Here is a 24,600-nt window from a genome sequence, read left to right as displayed (position 1 = left end):
GGAAGAAGAGAGCCACATGCAACAAATTCAAACTGCAGTGAAAATGTTTCAGGAGATGACAACATCAACATTTTTCTAAAGGCACACTGAGCAGCTGAGTACTACAGGAGAAACATTTTGCAAGATCTTGGAACAATAGCCTGTATAGGACAAATGGATGGTCCTCACTTCACCCACTGCAAAGAAAGGTCTTTTTTCCACACCTAAAGTTAGACACAGGAAGGTTTTAATAAGGTTGCCCTTACTTAGCAAAAAAAACCCAAAGAAACCAAAGGAGTCTGCACCATAGGAGATAACTGCTCCAGCAAGTGAAAGTGTATGAGTAATAATTGCATTTCTCCCTGTTATCTTATATTTCTTACATTTAACTCTAAAATAACACCTACCCCTACTCAACCACTGTAAGACCACTCCTGACAGTCAGATCCCTCTAGTCACCATGCTCTCCACTTGTTGAATTTAGCACAGAAACTCCAAGCTGCCAAAGTATTCCTTCTTTTTTTTTCTGTTTTATTGTTTTGTCATTTGAAAATGGTGTCTTTTTCCTTCAGCTCCAGCTGAATCCCTGAGACACTATCTCCCTATAACTCCTCATTTATACAAATAGTATTCAGATCCCCAAATCCCCAAGGAATTAAAGCTGGGATAGTAAACTCCCAAGTAGCCAAGACTGACCCAAAGATGTCCAACCAATACCCACAACACACAAGCCATTTCCCGTTACTAATTTTTCCATTTAAGTTGTCGTAAAATTGTGGTTTTCCTCCTTCTCGTAGCCCCACATGCTAAATCCACTGTTGGAGACCCCCTACAACAGTCCTGCAGCCATCAGTTGCCCTCAGGCACTGGCATGGTGTGTCTTTGGGAGCAGAGCAAACTGCGAAGCCTCACTAGAGCAGAGCAACAAAAAAAAGATGACCGAATCAGGAAGAATTGGATAAGAAGACAGACAGGATAGATTTGGTGTAGCCATGAAGACAGCAGTCGGTACTACAGAAACACGCCTTACTTCTATATCACATCTTCCATCTTACCTTCCTCGCCTATCTTCCATCCCTCCTTTTTTGAGGACACATGGATACCTCTCCCTTTCAGAGCACCAGTATAATGTTTAAGCCGTGGTGTGTATGCAGCCCCCTTTCTCAGGTTCTCATGTGAGGCAGGATATGTTACTTGCAGCATAATAGGGACAGAACTCAGGTCTAACACGCTTCAGTTGGGTGGCTGAAACTAGGTCAGGAGCAACCCTTGCCATGGAAGGGGCTTTATTACTCACAGTAGGAAAGGCTGCATTCAAGGAAAGATTCAGGGCCTTCCTCTGATTCCTCTGTTCGACCATTCCCCTTAGTCTGGGCCTTAGTGAGACACCTCTGGAGTGTCAAGCAGTTACCATCAGGGGACACAAAGGCTAATGTCACCTTCAAGCTGATGACCACCTCAAAAACAATGATATCTGTACTTCTTCCTTCCACCTCCTCCCAGGGAAATACCTGTCCTTGCCACCTTGCTTTGCTGGGGCTTCAGAGGAACCAAGATCTGAAGCTTGGAAGTGCTTCTGGACATTAAGAGAAGGGAAAGAAGAGCTTCTCGCTCTCTTCTCTTGCCACAAGCTGCTGGAAATCACAATTCAGGTAAGGCATCCTTGACAGCTCCACACTAAAGAACCTAAAAATAAATCCTGCTTCCCGAGCCAAAAGATTTGTGTAACAGCTGGTGGAAGTGAGCTCAGGAGAAAGAAGTCCACCAGCACCATATTTATGGGCTTTGTTTACACAGAGTTGTAAAAACTAGTAATTGTAATGAAAACAAATGGACCAGTTTATCTCTCTGCTTTGATTTTCTTTCCAGGTGATTAAAGGCTGCATCAAGAGACCTCAGTGCAGCCCAAGGTTCTCTAGCATGGTACAGCCAGATTGTCTTAGGCATGGGAAGACAACGTGTCCACAGACTGCTGCATATCTGAGACTCACCAGAGCTGCTCATTTCCCTACAGATGTTGTACAGTAGAAGGGGCACTGGAAGCAGACTATTTTGATGAGCAACTGGTCTAGACAGAAATTAAATACTAAATGCATTTCCATCATCTGTCTCATACAGAGAGAAAAAAAAAAGTATCAGAAGCTGGGAAGTTCTCTTTGCACTTTAAAATCTAATACTGAAGTATTTCACATGCTGGCTGGCAAAAGTAGGTCTTCGGACAAAAGAAACTCAGACTCCACCCCACTATTATAACAAACTGGTCAAGGATCTTCTGCACAAAGACCAAACACTTTGGAAATGTTGGACTTCATGTTGTAACTGTATAGCTCAACCCAGACCTGGCTTATAAAGAAACTAGGTAGGTTAAGACAATGCACTGATGTCATGTTTCATGGTTTTACAGTTTAAAAAAATGCTTTCATCTGATGGGTCCACTCACAGCACTGCAGTTTTCTTAAACCTGATACTCAAAGCAAGAATTCCCTCTCTCTGCTTTTCCACTTCAACTCCAAGAAAAAAAGGAAAGTGGATTAAACTGGTGAAAAAAAGTCCACTCAAAAACCTTCACATTTCAATTTCTCTGAAGCCTAATTGGTACTGAGCATACTCAGCCAAAAATGTGCCATTTCTGCTGAGAGCACAGCATATCTTTTTGCTTTTCTACTGCATGACTGGTCTGTAGTGGAACAAGAAGTCCAGATACAGCTGCAACAGGAGCAGTGACATAAATGAGTATCCCTAAAGAAGTTAAGGCATATTTCAGTCCTGGGTGAAAAACAGCCTCTCTTTTTCCTACTTTCTCCCCACTCCCAGAAATGCTGGAGTGGCTCAGAACTGAGATGAAAAGTTCAGATTTTTTTCCTTAACCTGAAAATCTGGGGAAAAAACATGTTCACTTTGGTCAGTTAAAACACATTTCAATCATTTCTAAATAATTTAGCTTTAGCAACTTGCAAAAGGTACTATAAATAGAAATGCCATTTTGAGGGAAGGCTAACTTTTTTGATTGCTTGTTTATTCCTTTCTTCATGACATTTTAACCACTTCAAAATCAGCTCTGGCATCTGGGGGAGGGCTAAAGTTGAGCCATATGTTGCCACTGACCCCCTTCCGATGAGTATTTTGTTAACAAGCCTCATTGAAAACTAAAGACATTAAAGGGGAAAAAAAACAGAAACAAAAAAAAACTACTTCCAGAGTGTGAGAACAGATTGAAACATAACAGACAAGGCAAGCAACGTGCCATGCAGGGGGACAGTTTCCCTCATCAGTGATGCAGAGCAGAGAGCAAGACTAGACATGGAAAGGGGCAGGGATGCAGAACAGGGAAGGGAGGGACAATACTGGGACTGTGAGGAGATGAGAACCGGATGGAGGTGGCAGAGCTGCTACCTGCTACCAGGGTCTACAAGGTGTGCCAGGAGATATCTTTACCAGTATTTCTTCCACTGGCATCCAATAGGCTCAGCCACAGGCAGAGCAGGGTTGCAGGATGCTCCTGTTGTCCCCAGCTGCTGCTTCACTCCCTTTTTCCCTAGGATCAGCTCTTTAACAGTGACAAAAGACTGAATCAGCTCTAATGGCTGCTGACTTTTCTCCCTCCAAGCCAGGCTGATCCCTTTGCCCAGCTTCTTCTCAGCTTAAAAATCATTGGGCAGTTTTTGGTCCAAGGTCTGTGCTAACTGGATCTACCAACCATGTGGATATAGCAAATGGGGCCCTGCAGGTCAGCCTGCACCAAGGAGCTCTGTGCCCTCACAGTCCAAGAGGAAAATATTGTTTGCTCCTGGGGGCACCGCACTGCAGCCCTTTAGAAGCCCCTCCTTACGCTCCGTCAATGCTTATACTCCAAAAGTTTAACAATAAGGAGAAATAAATGGGAACCACATGTCTAATGGGAAGATTTTTCATTTAAATGTGCTTTATTGTGTGATATATGCCTTTAATTACAGTGCAAGTGTCTGGGTACATTTGTTGCTATTACAGACCAACGTTTCATGTTTATTGAGCATAAGACTACAACGGGCAAAGCAGGAGAGGCTCAGACATTAGCCAGTGGGACATAAAGCAACAATCACATGCTTGGCTCTTCCTCTTCTTCTTCCTTATAAACCCTGTGGCACTATCTATAGGGTAACCTCTATATTATGCAGAACAGGATGTAATGGAAGAGGGTTTTTTTCAGACCGGTGAAAGAAAGAGATTACACATCACCAAACACCTTCCAAATTCATATAAGATTTTGCTGAGTTATTTATTTATGTGGAAAAAACAACATTTCTGAAAGTGTATACCTGGGCATTAATGAAAAGGGTTTGAAACTGCACTCAGAACAGCATTTTATTCTGAGATGTAACTGTTGCTCATGTAAAAAATTTCACATGGCTTGAAAGAAATAAATATTAATTTGGGCTCAAGCAGAACATGTAATTTTGGCAAAATTAAAGCAACGTATTTTGCTCCAGTCTAAATTGTATGTTATTTAACACACACACACCCCTGCCACCCAATTCAGCTTCAGTTTTCCATTCATCAGCATTTTCATGGGCAAGGGAGATTACTCAACATAGTTCCCAAGTTATGTGACCCATCACCCTGCAGACACTGAGCAGACACACACCTGAAACTAGTCTAGCTCACACAGGTGAAAATGCTGTAATGTAAAGCTGCTCCCACTTGAGGCCAGCCCTGGCAGAAGGTACGTGTCCACCCTCCTCATACAGTTCTCATTTCACCAGCTGAAGAGCAGCAAACTTCACAGGTGCTTCAAACCTGCACCTGTGTTGTTCAAACCTTTGCAGTGGTGTTGTGCAACTCTATTTCTTCACAAAGTCAGAGCAATCTCACAAACTGTCCACATTCTTCTATACCGTTCATCCTATGAGGACACTGTGCCCCTCAGCCTGAGGCCATTGGTTCTGTCAGGGATTTATGATGCAAAGAAGGGATCGGTGCAAAATGTTTAGTGATCACTAAATCACACCTTTCCTAAGAGAGGAAGTCAGCCGGGATCTTACCAGATTTCCAAAGCTGACAAGTAGCTCTTGTCAGCCTCAGGAAAAGTGAGAAAACAACAGCACCGCACGGGCCCATTGTGCCAAGCACATTTCCTATAGCACCCACAATCAGGGCGAGCAAAGGTTGAGCTATACAAAAGATACATTTTCTGATGATTGAGGAAGCTTGTGGCTGGCCACTGAATAAATACAGGCTGCTCCAATTAATCCCACTCTAATCCACCCCTCTCTGCTGCCAGAGACCATTGCAGCCTCTCTGCACGCACGCACATAACAAAGCTGTGAAGCTGGAGGGGTTTGCTCTGCTCAGTGCCATTAGCACATCAGCCCAGCAGGTTCACAAGCCAGTGCTACATATTCAGAGCAGCTAAACCCTTTGCTCTCCATGGCAGAGGTTTCACTGAGTGCGAGGCAAAGATGCATACACCAAGAAATGCATCACAGGCACAGGTGCCAGATAACTTGGAGGGAAGTCGGGAAAAGGTAATAACAAAAGTGACCCAAGGAGAGACGTTCCAAGAGTTGAATGTGTATAATTTCTCCAGGGATTGTAAAAAGGAAACACAGAACTGTCTACTTGTATGTAAATGGCATAACACCAAGGAAATGGGAAGCTTTGAAGGCTGGCATAGGTGAGAAGGCAGAGACAGACATTTCTAATCCATAGAGACCTTTCCTAGATATGCTTCCTAAGGCAGTTCAATACAAGCATTGCAAATACTAATTTTTAATAGTTTCCTTTCCATTTTGTTGCTGGTGTCTATTACTTCTCATGGCAATGTAGTCTTCAAAGGGACCAAAGGGCTATAGTCTTAGCTCCACCTGTTAAGAGATTTGTAAGTCAGGAAGGATGGCACAACTGGCATTTCACTGCATTTACTCTAGCTGGATTCTGCTTCTTGGGCCTTACAGGTGGCATCTATAGGCTGCCACAACACACCATGCTACCTCCAACTCTTTTGGTCGTGGATATGGCCCCAATGCCATCCTGAAAGGCTTCTGGGAAGCTACAGTGGATGAATGGCCACTGCTTAGGAAGTGTACAGGTCCTGCACTGGGAGGAATCCCTCTCTGGACAATTCTGGTCCCTGCACACAGCCTATGCTCTATGCTGCCTGGGACCAAGGCCAGATACTGGACCAAACCGGCCCAGAGAAAGGCCCATCGTAGTTAATGGGAGTCTTGTGTCCCCCAAAAGAAAACACAGATGCTGCCCATAGGACAACTGTGACTATGAAATAAATTCTATGAGTAAAAAGATTATAAAACCAAGTTAGAAAACTTCAGCTTCTGATAGTGTTGAAGATGTAGGTTTAGCAAATATTATCTCCTACTCAAACACCCTAGCTCTTGTACCATCTTCCACAATTCATTCTTTTAGGCCATCTTCATTACCGCAGGCTTGTCATATCCTGTCCTATAATAAATCAAAAAACTAAAATTTAAAATGAAATGGCCCATATGTCTTGATTCATTGGATGCCTCAAGTGCCAAAGGAAACTTGCTTCCATGAGCTTGAACATATAATATAAAGAAACTCACAGTTCCTTTCAGCCTTACTCTCCTACTCCCCAGTCAGCTCTGGTCTCCAGCAGGGGCTCTGCTAGCCTGAAGATGTTCTCCAATACTGCTCTTATAACACTCTTAAAATCCTGTGAGGTAATTCAGTCGAGCTCTAACTAGCCAAATTTCTCCTTGGCTAGATTCCCTGGCAATCCATGCATTGACAACAGGCAACCATTGTAGGGAAAAGCAGAGCCTGCTTACACATGCACCTATCTCTACACACACACAGAGCCAAGCCAGAGATCACATGTAGAAAGGGGTTTCAAATCTGGGAAGTTCCAGGGGAATATCCTTTCCTTCATCCTGAACAGCAAGTGCTCTCATGGAAGACAAGAGATGGTGTCCTCCCTGCACTTCACAGTGATTCAGTTCATCCTGATCCAAACGGGCAGGGGAGACTGACAATACCATCTACACCCCAGCATGAAGGGCAACATATGGATGTTTACAGGAGCAACCCAAATGAACAGCATCACTGTAAGTACCAGCCACCATCAGGAACAATTTAGCTTGACAGTTGTAGCAGAAACTGTCACTGCATTGAGGCATCACTGCCAGAAAAATCACCAAATGAGAAACTTGCATGTTTCAGGGATCCCCTAGGGCTGCTGGGCATACACCATTTACACTGTCATCTCTGATTCATCCATCACCCGGTTCCTGCAATCAAACAGTGGAAAATTGTACCTTTGGAATAAATGAATCTGCAATTGCAGATCATGCAAGAAAAAGGAAGCTCTTATCTAACCCCTCTCAGCAGCTCTCTAGGTTTCTATTTATTCTGTGTTGTCTACATTTAAGCTATTTATCCCATCTAATTCAAAGTCTACCTTCAATCCACCTTATGGAGCAGGGTGAAGAAAAAAAAGCCCCCACGAAAACCAAACAATAAGGAGACCCGATCCAAGGCAACAACTAGAGTCAACAAGTCACCAAACTTGATATAATGTAACTTTAATTCCTGAAGTTAACCAATGTTCACAGTGATGGTACAGCATAATTCATAAGATAAGGGAAGGCTGCAGAGGAAAAATAAAGCAGCCTTCTCCAGGCTGTCACTAGAGAAAAAACACAACTCATCTGGCTAGGGAACATCAGACTCAATTCTGCAGCAGAACTTTCAGGTTTGTCACATTTGTGCCGGTGGGTATGCATGCATAACTCTTGTGAACTTGCACAGAGATCTGAGGAAACCAACTGGCCTGAAGCAAGTGCTGTGTTAGTCAGAGAACAAAACCAGAGTCCTGTTTTGGCAGCAAAACTTTTGATGATATTATTGTTCTCTTACTATGTGGCAGGAAAGTCCCCTTGGGTACAGTATATTCTGCTAACATGTTATTTGTACGTGCTGTTATCTCTTGAACACTGCAAGTATAAAATGCTACCAAATCTACATTCAGATGGTTTATGATCACTGAACCTCTGGCAGAAATGAGATACCCAAGGTAGGAGACTGTGGGAAGGATCAGGTTTTCCTCCTTTTGCACTACAGAATCCCAAGGATTTTCTATAAAGCTTTAAGTTTTGTTGTTTGTTTGTTTTATCAATTGTCCTCTCAAAAATATCATCCTTCATTTTAGTGCCTCAGCTCCTCCTTTCGTCATACCCACAATACTTTGGATGTCCCAAAATTTTACTGCACCATGCCCTAACTTTCATTTTATAGCCACCCATCGTCCTATAAAAAGTAATTGAATACAAACCCAAAGAATTTTATTACACTGGAAGAACTTCTTGTAACTGCCACAAAACTGTTGTGGGGCTTCTACTGCAAAAATTCAAACATGTACACAAGCATGTGCACACCCCATACAAACTGGCCACCAGTCTTCTCCCAGACAACCTATATGGAAGACCAGTTTGAAATATGCACCAAAATGCAACTGAAGACATGCCACATTTGCAATGATGAATAAAGATGTCTCTTACAAGCATAAATGGCCCACAGCAGAACAGCGCTAGAATCAGGAGATTATGACAATCTTGGCTTTTTTGCCCTTTTTTTTTTTTCTTTAAAGATAAAGCTTCTAGTTTTATTAACTGTGAGGGAGCATTTGAAAAACATGATTCCTAACCTTTCCTCAGTCACAGAAGCATCAAGAAAAATATAAGAGAGGACAACTGAAATTATTTAAACACCGTCCTGATTTTTTCTCTGCCAAACTCATGATTTTCAAAGGACCAATTCATGATGTCTAAAAGCTTGGGATTGCTAGTTCTGAGGTGCTAGACCAGAAAATCCAGGCACTGGCCTCCTTTTTCACCACTGAAGCAATGAGCATGAAAAGCTGAAACACACATTGGGTTACCATTGAGCGTATGGGACATTTGAATTATCTGTGCCTACTGTGGGGACAAAAGGACTTACAGCTGTTCTTCTGGCACCTTTATTCCCCAGAACAATATTGATTACATGCAGTTTCTATCAGAAGGAAAAAAGGAGAAAAAAACAGAGACAAAAAAAAAGAAGTGAATTTTCATATGTCAAGGTTGAACAATGGAAACAAATAGTTGCCTTAACATAAGCAATAGCTTGCACACAGGCAGATGAGCCCAGGGACTCTGCATCTCTCAGCAGGCAGATTTTAGGGAAAAAAAACCAACCCTGTACACTGGAAGGAGTAAACTACAACTATCTTGTTTTCTGTGGGAACAGAATATCATACATGTTTCCAGGCCAGATCCTCCAGTGGTGTAAATCAGCATTTCCCTGCTAAAATCAATGGACCTACAGTGAATTTCAGCTGCTACATATGTGACTGCACACATCTTTTGTAAACCAGCTCAGGTGTGCTATTAGATCAGAACACGGTCCATTTACCCACTGAAACCAAGCACCGGAGGCAGAGATGGTTTGTAGTGAGTCAAAAAGGGGAGAGAGAGAGACAGAAAGAAACCTATTTGCAAAGGGCAATCTGAAACAAGATTAGGGCCACATACCAGCTTCCAGTATTACAGAAACCCGTTTCACACAATAGCCACTAAATTATTTGAAATTAAACGTATGACCTTTTTAGTATACTGCTGTGCTACAAAGGGCCCTCTCTGCCCTGTGGCGCATTTACAACTACAGCACCTGTTGATGTGAAATTCCTATGGGGAGTCCCCACGCCAACCACGCTAGAAGTTTTGCCACAGCCTGAAGCGTGGGGAGAGACGCGGTTGCAAAAAGAGGAACTACTGTAATATTTCTATAGGGCCACCTGGGCCAGTGGAAAGGAAAACAGAACATGATTTAGGAAGTCTGGGTAACATTGCAGCTCTGTCACTGGTTAGCTGGCTAACCTTGCATGGCTCACTTCACCTTCCTGTGTTTCAATTTCCCTTCAGCCTCACTCACTGCCTCATTGACTCTGCCTCTGTACTGGCAACCATCAAGCTGTGATTTCTGAGCCATTTCAATACCCCTTGCATGACAGTGGTAGGTAACATGGCCGGGACACGACTGTGGTAACACTGGCACTGCTGGGTAAACCAGTGTCGTGATTTAACCTCAGCCAGCAACTGAGCACCACCCAGCCGCTTGCTCACTCTCCCCCCGCCCGGTGGGATGGGGGAGAGAATCGAAAGAGTAAAAGTGAGAAAACTCGTGGGCTGAGATAAGAACAGTTTAATAATTGAAATATTATAATAATACTAATAACAATAATAATAATAGTAAAAATAATAAGAAGAATATACAAAGCAAGTGATGCACAATGCAGTTGCTCACCACTCGCTGACTGATGCCCAGCCAGTCCCCAAGCAGCGGCCCCCCCGGCCAGCTTTCCCCAGTTTATGTACTGAGCATGACGTCCCATGGTATGGAATGTCCCTTTGGCCAGTTTGGGTCAGCTGTCCTGGCTGTGCCCCCTCCCAGCTTCTTGTGCACCTCCAGCCTTCTCAGTCGGTAGAGCATGGGAAGCTGAAAAGTCCTTGACTAGTGTAAGCACTACTTAGCAACAGCTAAAACATCGGTGTGTTATCAACATTATTCTCATATTAAATCCAAAACACAGCACTGTACCAGCTACTAGGAAGAAAATTAACTCTATCCCAGCTGAAACCAGGACAACTAGATGATTCCTCCTGGTCATGGCACAAAGGAACCTACTAAGAACAGCACAGTGCAAAAAACACCAGGGCATCCTGGGATTTGCAAAATATAGTTATGCTTCGCAGAAGAGTGGTGGAGAGGAAATGTCAGCTCCTCTCTGCTCCTTTTCTGGAGTTTCTCTTTCTTTGGCTCTCAGATACGCATCTCTCAGCTATATAAAAAGATTTTGATAATATACTGGTAGAGATAAGATATAATAACTGTTAAATGGATGTGACATGCTCAGCAGGAAAGCACTATGCAGATATTACCATTGTAGCAGTAAACCCCCACTGAAATCAAGTCACAGATGCTCTGTGTGGTCTAGGGCCAGCCTGTAGGATCTGATGACCTGACTGGGGCCTGCACATCCTCAATTGCAACAGAAAGCGTAGCTACAAGAGCAGCTAGAAGTAAAACAGTGGCAAAGACTTTGGTCCTTGGCACTGCCAACTACAGCCAAGGCTCTGCATCAGGATCAGGACTGTACACTTCCTAAAGCTTCCCATCCCTGGATGGTTCACATACCCCTCTTCCCAAGTGCTAGCATTTTTTTTTTAGGTTATGCAAATACGCCAGACGTTAAGTAGCTGCTAACAGGAAGCTGAAACACTTCACAACAGAGCAAGGGACAGCCTGCTATTCCCACTCCTGACTGCAAGCTCCTGGTCTGGCACACAGAAATGCACCCCCCACAAAGCACCCTCACAGACTGTCCCAGTTCTTGGTTGCTGATGACATAGCAAATAGTCATGCATATGCATGGGGAGGAAGGACTGTACCTTCACCCCTCAGCATCATCTGAACACACGAGCGGTGTTCCCCAGGGCTCAGTACTGGGGCCGGTCTTGTTCAATATCTTTATCGATGATCTGGATGAGGGGATTGAGTGCACCCTCAGTAAGTTTGCAGACGACACCAAGTTGGGCGGGAGTGTTGATCTGCTCGAGGGTAGGAAGGCTCTGCAGAGGGACCTGGACAGGCTGGATCCATGGGCCGAGGCCAACTGTATGAGGTTCAACAAGGCCAAGTCCCGGGTCCTGCACTTTGGCCACAACAACCCCATGCAGCGCTACAGGCTTGGGGAAGAGTGGCTGGAAAGCTGCCTGGCGGAAAAGGACCTGGGGGTGTTGGTCGACAGCCGGCTGAACATGAGCCGGCAGTGTGCCCAGGCGGCCAAGAAGGCCAATGGCATCCTGGTCTGTATCAGAAATAGTGTGGCCAGCAGGAGCAGGGAAGCGATCGTGCCCCTGGACTCGGCCCTGGTGAGGCCGCACCTCGAATACTGTGTTCAGTTTTGGGCCCCTCACTACAAGAAGGACGTTGAGGTGCTGGAGCATGTCCAGAGAAGGGCAACGAGGCTGGTGAGGGGTCTGGAGAACAAGTCTTATGAGGAGCGGCTGAGGGAACTGGGCTTGTTTAGCCTGGAGAAAAGGAGGCTGAGGGGAGGCCTCATCGCTCTCTACAACTACCTGAAAGGAGGTTGTAGCGAGGTGGGTGTCAGTCTCTTCTCTCAAGTAACAAGTGATAGGACGAGAGGAAATGGCCTCAAGTTGCGCCAGGGGAGGTTTAGATTGGATGTAAGGAAAAATGTCTTTACTGAAAGAGTGGTGAAACATTGGAACAGGCTGCCCAGGGAAGGGGTGGGGTCCCCATCCCTGGAGGTCTTTAAAAGACGTGTAGATGAGGCACTTAGGGACATGGTTTAGTGGACATGGTGGTGTTGGGTCGACGGTTGGACTCGATGATCTTAGAGGTCTTCTCCAACCTCAATGATTCTATGATTCTATGATCTATCCAGCTGGCTGCCTCAAGGACACTGGTCTATCCCATCCTAGTCATCATCCATGTTTGAGGACATTAAAGATGAAAGTATTATCTTAAGTAGCCCACTGCCATCCTATCGTGCAATACTTCCAAACAGTGAGGTCTTGTATTGTCAAGGCATTGTGCAAATACTAATTAATGCCACCATTACCCAGACAGAAAGAATAGTCCCTGTCAGGCAGACTTCCAACAGTTCTCAGCTGCCTGAATCATTGACAGTAATGGGAGCTGCTGGGTCCCGAATCCTTCTGGATAAAGCATGACCCTTCTTGGTTAACAAAACATAACAGCTTCTTAATCGCCACCTTCCAGAAAGCACTCTTGGTCCAAGAGAATTGAATAGTGTCTCTCTGTATTGAGTTCTACATGCTCACGGTCATAATTTCAGGTGCTGGCAGACCCGTCTTCCCCAAGCTATGGCTTTAATGTCCTGAAGCGTTAAAGAAAGACGAGAGAACAGCAAAATCCAAGAGAGTGAAACTACCTAAATCCCAACACTAAAAGCCCATACATGACTTGTATGTCTTTGCAGGCTATTTGCAATAGTGAAAGCCTGTCTGTATAATCACTGCACACCCTAATGTGTAAAGGCTTACAAACTTACAGGCCTTAATCCACAAAAGCATTTATGCATAATTTTAATATCAGGCCCAGGCTAAACCATCTGGCTGCTCTAAGGTCAGGGTTGCCTTTTTTTCTATTAAGTTCTACATTCTCTATGTAGTGCTATTCAAAATGAATTTTTGATGACAATTCACACAAGTTTATGTTCATTGCCATAGGCTCCTCTCTGTAACTTCAGGTGTGATATTTTGGGTAAAATTAATCCTGTTGTTCTTTGGCCTGGAATAGTCACATTTCTAAACTCAAGCACCACATGGAGTCAATTCAATGAAAGGGGAAAGGACACCAAACTGAAGTTTTCCATGGTCAGCATCAACAGATATCTGAGTGGAGTCAACAGTTGAATCATGCTCTTTCTTCAGTTGAAAGCGGTATCATCTATAATTCTGCTCAACAGATTTTAGAGGAGACTTAATGGTGCCATCAGGCCAGGCAAATACTGAGAAAGAGCTTTGAAAAGCAATATGGAATGCAAAGAAAAAGGGCAGGAAGAAAAAAAGCAAGAAAAAAAAAAGAGAGAAAGAAAGAAAGAAAGAAAAGGAAAAGGGAAAAAAGGCCAAGGAAACCCTTCTGGGTTCATCTAATTTCACTGAAGCAGCCTGGCAGGTAACATCTACGCAAATGAATCCTGATAAAGAAAAACAAAAGATTGGGAATTCCATCTTTGCTTGCACGTCGTGTTTGCTCTCTCCTCCAGGGCAAGGGGGTCATTAGAACCTGTAGGCATGATAGCAGGAACTGGGAAACTTAATGTTTTTTGTTGCTTTGATCATATTGGAATCATATCCCATGTAATCCATTTTGCACGCATCCAGACAGCAGCATTGGTTTCAAGTCCCCTAATCTCAGGTAATACAGCAAATACATCTCAGCAAAGGAAATTACTTTCTTGACAGTCAGTGGAGGCCTAGTCAATACAAATGAGTCTAAGATACAATTTACCTCATCCTAAAACAGTCACCTATATTTGCTTCCAGAAATCAATCAACACCATTCAGTGGATCACCACCAACTACTATGTGCAGCCTCGGCACCTGATATAGGTATACATTGCTACATTTTAGATCTCTACAGTCAGGCAAAATAAATCATGCCCCGGGTGTTCTTATTCTTCAGACTTCTTCATTCCTTCATGTTTATTCCCATCTGCTATATTTATAACCACCCCTTGCCCCACTTAGGCTCCAGATAAAATCAATATACAGCCACGATTTAGCGTGGCCCAGGAATAAAGCACAGGATCCTTGCTCTGTTACACAATAAACTAGATTTCTTCAGCAGCAGAGCACATTTAAGCACTGAATGTGTCTCACTCCATTTATCTCTATATTTTCCTTCTCAAAGTAAAACCTGTTCATGAAGTATCTATAACATAAATAAAAAGCAATAGGAAAGTCTGTTCTAGCTAAATCACGTTTCATGAGCAGTTACTTTCTTTTTGCCACCACAAATCATCACAAGCCCAAAGTTCACTATTTTGCTAGGACAAAATTCATTGGGCATTTCTGAAGTAGAGCCAGGGCTGCATAATTTAATTTCTCATCTCCTATTAAAACTGCCAGGCTTACCATAATCAGAATGATAAATGCAGAGTCATACGTCTTCTTTCCAACAGGAATGCCCATCAATACTTCAAATGCAAACAATTGTGACATTTGACTTTATAAAAATTACCTGGTGCACCAATACCACTTAATTAAATCATTTAAGAACTGCTTTTGTTACATTTAATGAATGATATATTATACCGCAATGAAACATGCAGCAATACAAATACTTCACAATGCTAACAATTAAGGCTCACTTCACTCACGGCAATTGACAACAGAAGTGCTCCTCACTTCATTCAGTTTGTGCATTCCAAATGAACTGGTTAGCGAAAAGGGTGCTTCTTTGCTAATGAGTTTTGTAATCAAGGCATCTATTTTAATTTCAAATTGACTAGATTGGGGGAAATTGCTGAACTAAATGACTGGTTCTAATTAGGATTATAAAAATATTCATCATGCAGCAGAATTAGCGCAAGATCTTGATTTCCCTACGTTTGCATATAGCTTTAGTTTAAGAGTGGAAAAAAAAACCTCCTGATAAATTGTCTTCCTTTTAATGAATTGAACAAACACTATATCTGTTTTAGTCGTCCTTTCATTTAAAGGCACTGATACATATTCATGATTTGTAAATGAAGTTAAGTGATTTCATTTCTTCAGTTCATTACCATATTGAAGAAGAGACTTCTGTAAATTGCCTTTAAATATTCCCAATCTCAAGGGTTTGGTGGTTTGGGTTTTTTTGTTTGGTTTGGTTTTTTTTAACTTTACTAACATTTCAGTTTATCTGTTTGATGGAGCCCTGCCTGCCAGGGAGAGCTGCTGGCAGGTGGCTTGTCCAGCGAAGGACACATGATATGTTTGCAGAACCTGATGTTCTCAGAAGAGCATTCAAAAGGCAAAGAGATGAAAGGCTTATTTGTGGTTAAGTCATGGGAACAGGACTCTATCTGGGTTCAGTTTCTGACTTTGTTATAGTCCTCAGTGGTAGTTAGGCAATGAAACACTTTAATGACCTGTGCCTGAATACACTGTGGATACTCCGGGGACAATGCTTTTTCTGTCAGCTTCACATTTAATTGCAAGCTCTCTGGGGCAGGGATTGCTTCTTAATATGAATGTGTAATACAATGGACCAGTCAGTATGGTAGGGATTTCTAAGAACAAGTTACTGTAATATGGCTTGTATTAAACACGATACATTAAGTGTTCCTTTATAGCTGGGCAACATACTCACTTTATTTCATTACTCAGTATGATGGGCCTGTAGGAGCAATTGTTATTATGGCAGCTTCCTCAATTTCTTTCCCCTTTGAGTGAAGAAAAGAATGCGGTAGGTGTACCTCCAACTTCACTCTGCAGGGTGCTCAAATGCCAAGTGACTGGTACAAGATAAATTTGAAACCTGAGTATTGTATCCATAGGACTGGAACCACAGCCATCGTGCTCTTCAGATATCAATGAGCCATGATGAGAAATTAGCCCCAGTGTGTTCTCTCACATCATACAATGAAATGATGATTCTACCATGAGGATCCATGCGGGAGCAGAAAGAGCTTATTTTCCTTGTTAAATATAATGTTCACATCTTGCTAAGAAAAGCTGAGTTTTACCCCAGAGGTGCAGTCTTCAGCTGTTGCTGATAAAAGAAGTTGCTCACACTTCTGACAACTACAGTTACATCTAAATTCCAGGACAAGGAGTGCTGCTGAGGACCAGGTGACAGCTCTGGGAGCCTGCTGATTTTTATCAAAATGAGATGTGAGGCAGCCAGCAACCCACCTCTCCTCATCAGCCCCATGCCTCAGTTCCTAAGGAAAGAAAACCTAGAGGCCTGGGCTGCAGTCACGTCTCACTTTGGACGTGCAGGAGCACACACTGGTTAATTTCAGCACGGCTGCAGTGTGCAGCTGTTGCAGTGTGCAGCTGCTATCTTAGAATCGCACTGTCCAACATTAGGAGTTCCAACTCAAAGTGCAATATCCTCACCTGAACACAACCCTGAAGTCTCCACATGCCTAAGTTTCCATGAGAGGCACAGAAAAATCTGAGACCAGGGGCTGGGGCACTTGCTGGGAATGAGGAATACAACACCCCAGTCTCTGTGCTAGTGAAGCTGAGCAGAGCAGATGGAGGGGGAGCTAAGCCTGACATCCTGTAGCGCTGGCACCCCCTGAGACACAGGGACCAAGGGTCCTTCGGGACACTGACGGCTCTCTTAGTGTCCCAGTTCAGTGACCTACTATAACAGGAAAAAAGGAGATGAGGAGCTGTCGTCTTCTCCATGTGTGTGTGTGTGCATGCATACAAAGGTCTGACAACTTCTTTACATGACTCCTCTTCACACAGAGCCACATGGAGAGGACAAGAGGCAAGGGGTATAAGTTGCACCAGGAGAGGTTTCATCTTGGTATAAGAAAGACATTTTTTACAGTGAGAACAATCAATCACTGGAACCTCCCCCCCAGGGACGTAGTGGAGTCCCCATCACTGGAGGCTTTCAAGACATGACTGGACAGGGTGCTAGATAATCACGGAGAGGTTTCATCTTGGTATAAGAAAGACATTTTTTACAGTGAGAACAACCAATCACTGGAACCTCCCCCCCAGGGACGTAGTGGAGTCCCCATCACTGGGGCTTTCAAGGACATGACTGGACAGGGTGCTAGATAATCACATCTAGGGTCCCTTTCCCACAAAAGGTTGGACCAGATGATTTTTCGAGATCCCTTCCAACCTGGGCTGTTCTATAAGTCTATGAAAATGGCTCATCACAAAGAATCCCAGACAAAGATGGATGACTGCCTGGAATAAGATGCCTATATTTCAAGAAGAACATGAACCCAGCCTTGCGCTCCTCTCAGCAAGTCCCACTAGATTTCTTTGGCAGCACCCTACCCAACTGGACACTGTCCAAAAAAGCAGTTAGCTGCCTAATTGCCTAACTGCCCCATGCCATACTGGCAGCCTGGGCCCAAATTCCAGGGGAGAATTTCACCTGGCAGCAGTGAGACACTGCCTTCGTGGCTCTGTCTCTGTGTGCCTAGGCTATTAAAAAAAACATTTCCCACGTAGTCCCAGTGTGATCTGTGATTCTTTTTGATAAATTCAGCAGTGTCTAGTCAAGATAGTCAGGGCTCTGACATGCACCGCATTCAATTTTCAGACCATAACTTGCCATATCTCCAACACTGAAGGAATCTCCCCAGACAGACCTGATACTGTCTGCCAGGTGCTACTTGGTGATACAGCAGAATGTTATCTTGCACATTTTATTTATCACCTCATTCAAAGAGATATTAAGGCACCCACTTTCTTTTGTTCGCTTCCTGCTGAAGATTAAGCCCCATGGAGGGAGAAGCCACTGATAGCCAAACTTCTTGTTTATCCAATGTTCTCAAATTCATAATGGTGTGGCTGGGGAATTTAAATTGGTCTGTTATTGAATTATTCAGTCTCTCACCTATTCCCAGCAGGTTCCAAATCACAGTTTGGCCTGTAAGGAACAGGTGGAACTGTATCTCTTTGCATAGTTTTTTTCTCTTAAAAATGGTGATTTGAAATATTTTAAATATCTCTCTCCCTATTTCCCTAATATTTTCTCTCTTTTTTTTTAAATTGCCTTTTAAAAAAATATTCATGCAAGAGAGTTGTGCACTTCTGAAAGAAGTTTCAATGTCATTGTGAGAGAAATTCCATGGAGCTGGAAACTCCCCTCCATTTCCACCTCCAGACTGATCCGTTCCCCAGAGGGGTATTGGGGTGTAGAAAGTTGAGCTTATTGAGAATTAGTTGGTTCCTTGGATAAATGAGACAAATGATGAGGCACTTGAAATATTAGTATCAGAAATGCAAGACCAATTCAAGCTCTTCATCCCCAGCCACTATGAATGGCAGCAACAAAAACTATACCTCATTATATGCTGGTAGACTCCAAGCTTTCACATCACTCCATAAAGCAGTTTCCAATACTTTCCAACAGAGAATATCACACCTTTTTCATATATTCCCCTTCCCATCACACTTTGATACAAGGGTCATTTAAAATGGCTTCCTATATATTTTCTGCAAAAACCTGTGAAAAGTGGAGGATGAAGCCCCATTTTCCCATTGTATCGGCTCATATATCCAAGTGCCAATACGGACACTACTAGTGAGACCCAGCCTGACTTGCAGCAAAATTGGCTATAACATTTACATAGTGTCCACCTTCTGTCAAAGGCCACAGGGGGCCATTAACAGAACCAACATGTGCACACATCAGATTGCACTATTTTGTCAATAAAGTAAACACACACAAAGCCACTGGGAAGGGATCCAAGGGTTTTCAACTCACAAGATGCAATTAATCTCCCAGGGCCTGATAATTGCACAATGCCACATGGCTGCTTAGGGGGGAGTAGTACACCCACCCATGCTTGCTTAAAGCCCTGCAAAAATTCCTCCTGTCTATGCTTTATGTTGTGAGAAGACATTAGGGTCTACAAACTTGCTACACATTCATGCCCACACAAACAGATTTCTTGGCTCATGCATACTGCATTTAGTTGATAATACAAGAGAGTTAGCAAGGCAGAGGAGGGTCGTAATTGGCCACAAAAATTAAGAACAGGAACTATACACTGTGTCAACTCATACTGAAGAAGTATCCTCAATAATTCTTTGGATACTCCAAAGAGAAAACAAATAGTGGTGGCTGTGATTTGTCCTTAAATGAATGAAGTAACCAGCAGCCACACAGCAAAACATCTTTCAGAAAGCCTGCAGGGCTCCATCCTTCTCGCTGAATCTTCTCCCTTGCTCCTGGGAATAGCCCCAAGCAGGAAAAAGAGGGAAAATACCCACGTGGGAGTGGTAATAAAAAATTTGGGGACTGAACTGATGCTGTATTCAATTATTTCAGCTGATGGAAGAGATAACATTGTCAGAAAGCCTTTGGCTTTCTCAGCTATGAAGTCACATTTCAAGGAGAAGTTCTGTTGAGAAGAGATGGGCTCCTTCTCTTAAGGAAGAGGAAAGTCATTTTTGGACATAAGATTGTTGTTGTGAGGCTTGGGCTTTAAACTTGAGACTGGTAGCAAAAGTCCACAGGTAGGTATAAAAACAGACCCGTGCAAGGGATAAGCCAGGGGAGTGGGGTTATTCAACAACAAGGCTATACGAGGAGCAGTGAGAAGAACAATAATCTGCAGAGCATCCTGCAACGCCTGAACATCAAGGCTGAGAGTAAGAGAGAGACAGCAGGAGAAGCTGGAAGCATAAACTTATGATCAAAATTACACATAATAGTGGCATAACAGTGTCTGGCTGAGAAAATTCACAACTGGAATATTACCGCAGGAAGGCATCACTTGCTCAGGAAAGAGAGGACAACCCTTGCATATCACGGATACATACACTCAGTCTGAGGTCTCATAGCATTCTCCTAAGCAACCTAAAAGACTGTAGGAAGTTACTATTAGCTGGTAAAAACCTAACTGGGATACCATATTCTGAAAACAGTTATCACTTGGCCGCTGTCAAACTGCAGGGGACATGTAAAGACTGTGGTTCCACAAGGGTGTCACAGAGTTCTACATTATTTCATTTATTCACTACTGTCCTAGAATAGAGAATACACCTTCTAAAACACCAACTTGGAAGGGACAATAATTCTGTTAAAGGACAGAATTCAAAATGTGTTGGGTTTTTTTAGTTGGTTGGTCGTTTTTTTAATCAACTGGATAAATAGACTAATATTGTTGTCAAATGTGTAGAAGTTAGCTAAAAAGAAGGAGGGATGCTTAGGATAAAAGAATGATTAAAAAGGAGGCTTGAATCACAGCCATGGAACTGTAGGTCAGAAGACCTCAGAGGAAAACTTTCTAACAGGAAGATCCAATACACTGACTATTTTTATTTCACACACAAACTTTAATATTGTTTTCTGTTTTTATACACAAACAATTTTAAAATCTTTTGATCTAGACAGCAACCAAATCAATTATTTGTAGGGCACTAGCTGTTGGTATTTCATTTTCCTGTGTGGAACAACATACTAGGCAAAATGGATTTTCAGATTCATCAGTCTCATTAATTTCCAAGTTGACCACAGCTTGCTTACAAAACCATATTATTATTTTTAATTGAAATAAAAATAATAAAAGAAATATTAATCTAAAAGCTATTTTTTAATCTAAGAAATTAAATTAAATTTGCAAACTTGTTTACACATTCACAGTTATGAGAGGATGGATTAGATCTTCCCTTAATAGTTCCTATTGTTGGGAGTCAAATTGTATGTATTTGATTTTTCAGAGTTATTTGCATTTTTAAATCTGACTCTAAAGTAGTCATTACAAATAGACTTTAAATGTCAAACACACTTTTAAAGCTTAGAGAGGTGGAAGAGTATGGTCTCCCACTGTAGGAGTGGCTGCACCACTGAACATACAGCAAGCCACTGACTTTCATCGACACCTTCCTTGTTACAGTATCTGAGGATGAATATTACCTGCAGGTTACAGAGACTAATGATAAACTTTCTATTTTATTGCCCTTTCATGCATTTAAATCAAAAGTGTTTCAGAGCACTTGTATCCCAAAAACCTGGATACATGAAGTGAGAAAGCAAGCACTATTTGATCCAGCACCACCTATTTTGTGCCAGGCAACTTGACGCTGCCTCACAGGAAAATGGGCACAAAAACAGACAGCGGAGTACCAGCAGAACCAGGCTGCAGTTGGAGAATTAGCCCCTGACAACAGCATGGCATCTCTTTGGATAGCCTTCTCACAACTGCAGAGCACTACTGGAGCCTCTCTAGCCGCTTATTTTAGAAGCTCTTGATATCTCTCTTCTGGTCAGCAGCAGAGAGATCAAATGATCATTGCCACTGACATGATCCCATCATCACAGCTAGGAGAGAGGGCATGACATAGCAGTGTGGGAAGGTGTGAGATCCAGATCTGGCTTCTAGAGAACAAGAGAGGAGAACAACCACAACAGCGTTATGAAGATGCACAAGACCTAATGAAGCTACTTAAGGATTTAGGATTTTTAGCCTAAAAGACACTTTCGTCTTCTCATTGGCCTAACCCCCATCTAACAGAAGGTGATGGCTGACCTCTGGTTCCCACTCAGCTGTGGCAGTACTCCTGTTTCCAGACAGGCAGGAATGTATTACACTGGCCTTTCGGAAGACTTCATCTGGGGACTTCACATAGCACTGCTGTCACAATCTATAGCACTGCCTTTGCGCTCTAACAGCACTGCCCATTATCTCAGTATCAACTGTAACCGTAGTGAAGCTGCATGATCCTGAGCCAGAGTGACAATTCCTTTACAGCTCTTACTAAGCCAAGATGTGGCTGAGCACAATCTATACCTGGGTTACGTTAAGCAAACACTTCAACTGGGAAAAGTGCTGCCTCCATGGTTCTACTCAAGGATCAACTTTCAACCAGCACTTGAGGCCATCTTTCTGAACACTGAAGAAAAGCATCATGAGTGGCCTTGAACACAAAGGCAGACATAAAGGCAAAGCCTGAACTTCACGTTGCTTCATTTCCATTTGACCAACAAGCTGCAGAGCGCTTCATCTTTCCTCTTACACTGTGGACAAATTTGTTCAGTTCCTGGGATAAAATGCAAGCAGCCTCAGGGTATTTCTAACTCACAGGTCATTTTCCTTGGCGCTGTTCTGAGCAGAAGAGAACAGCTGAGGTGGGCACTCAGATGCATTAGTTTGAAGGAGCAGAAGCAAAAATGCTCCTGAGCCACTATTGCTGTACTGTACTAGGGGAGCATAATTACAACCTCACAGTCAAGTGCGTGTGCATACTTTGTATTTTGATTTCTCCTTCCAGTGGCTAACGTCATAAAAAGAGTACAAAGCACTGGAAATAGAAGTACAGTGTTTCAACCCAAGAGCAGATGCTCCGCACTCACTACAGCTGGATCTCTTTGCAAACGCATACTCAGCACATCATACCTGGCTTCTCATATCCATGAGTGCCTCATCAGATGTCTGTTTCTTTCAGGGCTGCCTTTGTACAAACACCAGTACCATTTAAAATCTTTACCTCCAGTTTAAAAGTAGCATCAAACCATTCCATGACATCAAATAGATTGGTCTTTCTAGCCTACTTCAAAATCCCTGTTACGCTGAACATTTGAGTGCACAAAACTATTTGACATTTGACTAACTCCTTCATACAGTAAGGATGTGATACTACAAAAGGAGTGTATTTACAATAGCTTTGTGCTTGCAAATGTCACTCAAGCATCATCAGTAGCGTAGCAGCAAACCACCTGGTGCCTGCCATAGCATTCTGTTAACAAGCGGATGGAAAGGTTACATCGGGAAGTACGGAGGCAGTAGATTATTTGATTATACTCTCAGTAACTACCTGGGTAAAGACTTGCACTGGCCTTTCAAAGGAAATTCTGTCAAATACAAGAGGCACAATATTTTGGGTGTATTGTCCTTATAGCAGAGATGTGAGACTGACTAATTTAGAAAACCTCAAAAATAACTGTAGGAGCTAGAAATCCCAGCCAGAACACACACGCACACTTGACAGATTAATGTAAAAAATTTAAAGTGGCTATTCAGCGTGTTTTTACTTTCCAGAGTCTATGGACGACAGAAATGGAAGAGAGGAAAGATAAAAGCTCGGCAAGTTTTAGGCTTTCTAAAATTTGTAACTTGATCATCTGGTCTTTGTCTTAGCTTTGGGCTGTAGTGGGGACTGCTGTTCCAGAACTGAAGCACACACTCTATAGCCACAATACTTTACAAGTCACATAGCACCGGCATTGCTCAGCATCTTTCAAGACAGATGAGTAAGAGCAGGCTTGCTAAGGACAAAGTAACAGACTTAAGAGTTGTATCACTAACAGAAGGCACTGCAAAGTGACTTAAAAATGGCACAGATGAGTTTGTAATCTGTTGCTGCTCACTGATTTCCAGATAACTGAGTTCAGTTTGCAAGCAGGAAGAGCATCCCTTCACACGCAACAGCCAGCTGTTACAGACCAACTCAGCCCGAGTGCTCGATTCTCAAAGACAGCTCAGCAATCACCAAGGCCTACAAATCGATAGATTTTTAGAACAGCTCCATATGTCATGCCAAATCTCAGATTCTTTTCATCTTTTGTACCATCACCACTACTAAAGTTTCCATACCCATCATGATCACTGTACAACTTAGCAAGTTTGCTTTGGAGTCACTGAGTGGGTTTTGAGCACATTTAAACCTGCAAGGCGAGAGCAGCAAAGCACACCATAATTTCTTCACCATCTCTGGAAGTGCGCGGTTCTAGACACTATCCCCTTCAACACCTGGCTCCAGAATCATTGAAATATGAAGTCAATTGCTCACCTTTTGATCCAGACTGTAGGCCAAGATCCACTCCTCCTGCTTGGGGTGGAAGAGCAAGCTCTGGATATAGAAGTTTAGACGGTACTTCTGGTAGGTAGCGCCTTCATCAGAGCTGATGAGGATGCTGCTCTCAATCTCTGGATCACTAAGAAGCATGATCTAAATCAAAAAATGGAGGGAAAAGAGTTAATGGAAAAGTGGAACTGAACATCATTTAAAAGTGAGGTCATACAGCACTGATTCCTACTAGATGTATTCAGAACATTGCTCAACAGTGTAAACAGCCCATAGGATTTCCCAAATAGGGGTTTTTTTGGTGTTTCACTTCCATTTTATTTGGGGATTCATTCAATGATTCCTTTTTTTCATTTTATTTTTATCCAGATAAATTCAGAAAGCCCAGCAAGAATGAAAAATGCTCCATTGATATTGAAGCTGATTTTGGTTGTGTATAGCAACTTCAGACAGCCACACCAGGCTTACATGGTCCCTTTCCAATCTACCACCTCTCTTCCCAAATGTGGAATACTCTCTCCAAAAGTACACAACAGGGCACCCCTGAGATTTAAGGCTTACTATTTGGCAGCTTGCAGAG

The 24,600-nt window shown here is 42.9% G+C and overlaps 1 protein-coding gene across 1 annotated transcript in view; it reads right to left on the bottom strand.

Annotated features, from left to right (window-relative positions):
* The window catches only part of SORCS3 (sortilin related VPS10 domain containing receptor 3), a 214,017-nt gene that overhangs the window by 118,054 nt on the left and 71,363 nt on the right, over window positions 1-24,600 (bottom strand). Inside the window, exon 4 of the mRNA XM_019471642.1 lies at window positions 24,006-24,164. Coding sequence (XP_019327187.1) covers window positions 24,006-24,164 — 159 coding nt within the window. The remainder of the gene's footprint in view (window positions 1-24,005; window positions 24,165-24,600) is intronic.

The sequence above is a fragment of the Aptenodytes forsteri genome, unplaced genomic scaffold (assembly GCF_000699145.1).
Source record: "Aptenodytes forsteri isolate BGI_AS27 unplaced genomic scaffold, ASM69914v1 Scaffold15, whole genome shotgun sequence".
NCBI classification, from domain to species: domain Eukaryota; kingdom Metazoa; phylum Chordata; class Aves; order Sphenisciformes; family Spheniscidae; genus Aptenodytes; species Aptenodytes forsteri.
This window is presented reverse-complemented; position numbering and strand designations above follow the sequence as displayed.